This window comes from Apis dorsata, unplaced genomic scaffold, assembly GCF_000469605.1.
Source record: "Apis dorsata unplaced genomic scaffold, Apis dorsata 1.3 scaffold_215, whole genome shotgun sequence".
Classification (NCBI taxonomy): Eukaryota; Metazoa; Arthropoda; class Insecta; order Hymenoptera; family Apidae; genus Apis; species Apis dorsata.
Genome location: NW_006263498.1, coordinates 32,879 through 35,184, shown reverse-complemented (window position 1 = coordinate 35,184; position 2,306 = coordinate 32,879). Strand labels below are relative to the sequence as shown.

The following is a 2,306-nucleotide window of genomic DNA, read 5'->3' as shown; positions in this document are numbered from 1 at the left end:
CCTCCTCCCTCCCCATTTAGTCCGCGGCATAGCTAATTTCGTCGAAGGGAAAGAAAAAAAAAGAAAATTCCCACAGGATTTTCCCCGTTCGTCAGATCTCCGCACGCCGATACACACCATATGCGATGATGGTTGTTTCTCGATAGAACGCACAAGGAGCATGTCCACGGATTTTGCCGAAGAAACGACGAGAAGAGCATACTTCGACAAGATACTACACGATATTTAAAATATCGATATATTATATTAAAAACTAGATCTGCTCGTTGGAATGCTCGATTTCCGAATCTCCTATATATATATATATATGTATAAACTCGAGTCTGAACTCTCCTTCTTCCCGTCCCTCCCTTCTACCTATTCGTTCACCACGGATCATCTTCCAATTTCGTTTCACGAGCACGAAACTTGGATCATTCACGATCATTCAACGTTCGTTGGAATCTATAACAGACGGATGATTCGGACGATCTAGAATATTACGGAGACTGGCCGACGCAGTTGCTCGAGATCCAGCGTGGTGGATGACGTTGCCGTGGATACTTGTTGGGACGATNATATGGCGGCAGAGGGAAACTGGGGAAGCCACCCGGGCTCATGGAAGTGGTCTTCGCTCCTGGAACCACCGAAACGGGCACCTTCGGCTTCCTTCGTGGACGGTACTTGTAGTCCGGGTGCTCCTTCATGTGCATGGCGCGGAGACGTTTCGCCTCGTCGATGAACGGTCTCTTCTCCGTGTCGGACAAAAGCTTCCACTCGGCGCCCAGCCGCTTCGATATCTCGGAGTTGTGCATTTTAGGATTTTCCAGGGCTATCTTCTTCCGCTGTATCCTCGACCACACCATAAACGCGTTCATCGGCCGTTTAATGTGTTGCTCCTGGGACGCTGCTAACGGTTGATTGGTGGCCACGTTCATGTCCTGGCCCACGTGGTGGACCGTGTGCAGATCCATACCGGAGAGGAATCCATAACCGGGATGTTGCTGATGAGAGTTCAACATGTTTGCCTTTTCCTCCCTCACTATTTCTCGATTTAATTTTTCTTTATATTATTTTTATATTACCTTTCGACGTTTCGTTTTTCGACGTAACTTTGCACAAAATATTCGATTTTCCGTCGAACTTCACTCACTAGCGAGCGGGTATCGCGCTCGCTGACAGTTCTCCTCCTCACGTTCATTCAATATCCGATAAATTCTTACATTCCTCTTGTTGTGTTGTTATAATCCGTTCCTTGGAAATTGCGACACGGTAATTACGGGATTACGACATACCGCATATGGGCGAGAGAGAGAGAGAGAGAGAGAAAGAGAAAGAGAAAAAGAAAGAGAGAGAGAGAGAGAAGGGAAAATACACACAAGAGACCAAGGCTTCCTTCGTTTGAGTGCAAGTGAGCGTCGCAAACAGTCGAACGTACTCGAATGGAGTACCGGTGTTGACTGAGCGTGGACTGCCCGTAGGACCGGTCCGCGACCTGCTGGAGGGATCCATTCTTCCTCTCTGTCTCTCTCCCTCTCTTTCTACCCTCGCAACTGTCTCCGTTCGCCTGGATTTCGAGGGCGGAACCGACGCAGAGCGTCGTACGCCGCGCCCACGATCCGACCCTCTTCACGCCATTCGTCGAGGTCGCTGCGGTGCGTGCTTACCTTTTCTACCCTTTCTCCCCCCCCCCCACTATAGGCGAACCCCGACGCACCGACCGGGCCAACACCGAGCAACCCCTCTATAATCCCGCGCCGTGGCTCAACTGCGAGGAGGGCTGCCGATGGTGCCGCTGCCTCGGAGACCGCGAGCTGCAATTATTATTATCGATTACCTCGATACGATGAAGTACAAATAGCGTATAGGCTGCCCCGTTATTGACTACCTCTGTTCGCTGTACTGCTTTTGCACGCCAACGGCGGCGCGATATCGCGCGATAATTGGTTATGCTTGCATCCCCCTCCTTCCCCTTTCTCGTCCCGTCTACGACGACGACGACGACGACAACAACGACGACGATGCGGAGGATTCTTGGTCAACGAGCTTCGAGGATCTTCGATCCATTCGAAGAAGAATCGTTTTTATCTCGAGAACAATCGAGCTCAAATTGCGCGTGATTTTTTGTGAAAGGGCAAGATTCGAAAATTTATTATTCCTTTGATTTTATTCAAGACGAGTTTGAAAGTTTTTTTCTTTCTTGAAATTGGGACAGAATTATTTTTCGAAAAAAAATTACGAAGCTTGGATAATTACGTTTCGATAATTTAATAATCGTTGTATAAACGCGGCGTTCAATCGAGTCAATGATCCGACACAATTACGAA

At 48.6% G+C, this 2,306-nt stretch overlaps 1 protein-coding gene across 1 annotated transcript in view; it reads right to left on the bottom strand.

The window, feature by feature from the left end:
• Positions 1-299: 299 nt before the first annotated feature.
• The window catches only part of LOC102677297 (SOX domain-containing protein dichaete-like), an 8,657-nt gene continuing 6,650 nt past the window's right edge, over positions 300-2,306 (bottom strand). Inside the window, exon 3 of the mRNA XM_006615105.2 lies at positions 300-1,007. Coding sequence (XP_006615168.1) covers positions 480-1,001 — 522 coding nt within the window. The 5' untranslated portion in view covers positions 1,002-1,007 and the 3' untranslated portion in view covers positions 300-479. The remainder of the gene's footprint in view (positions 1,008-2,306) is intronic.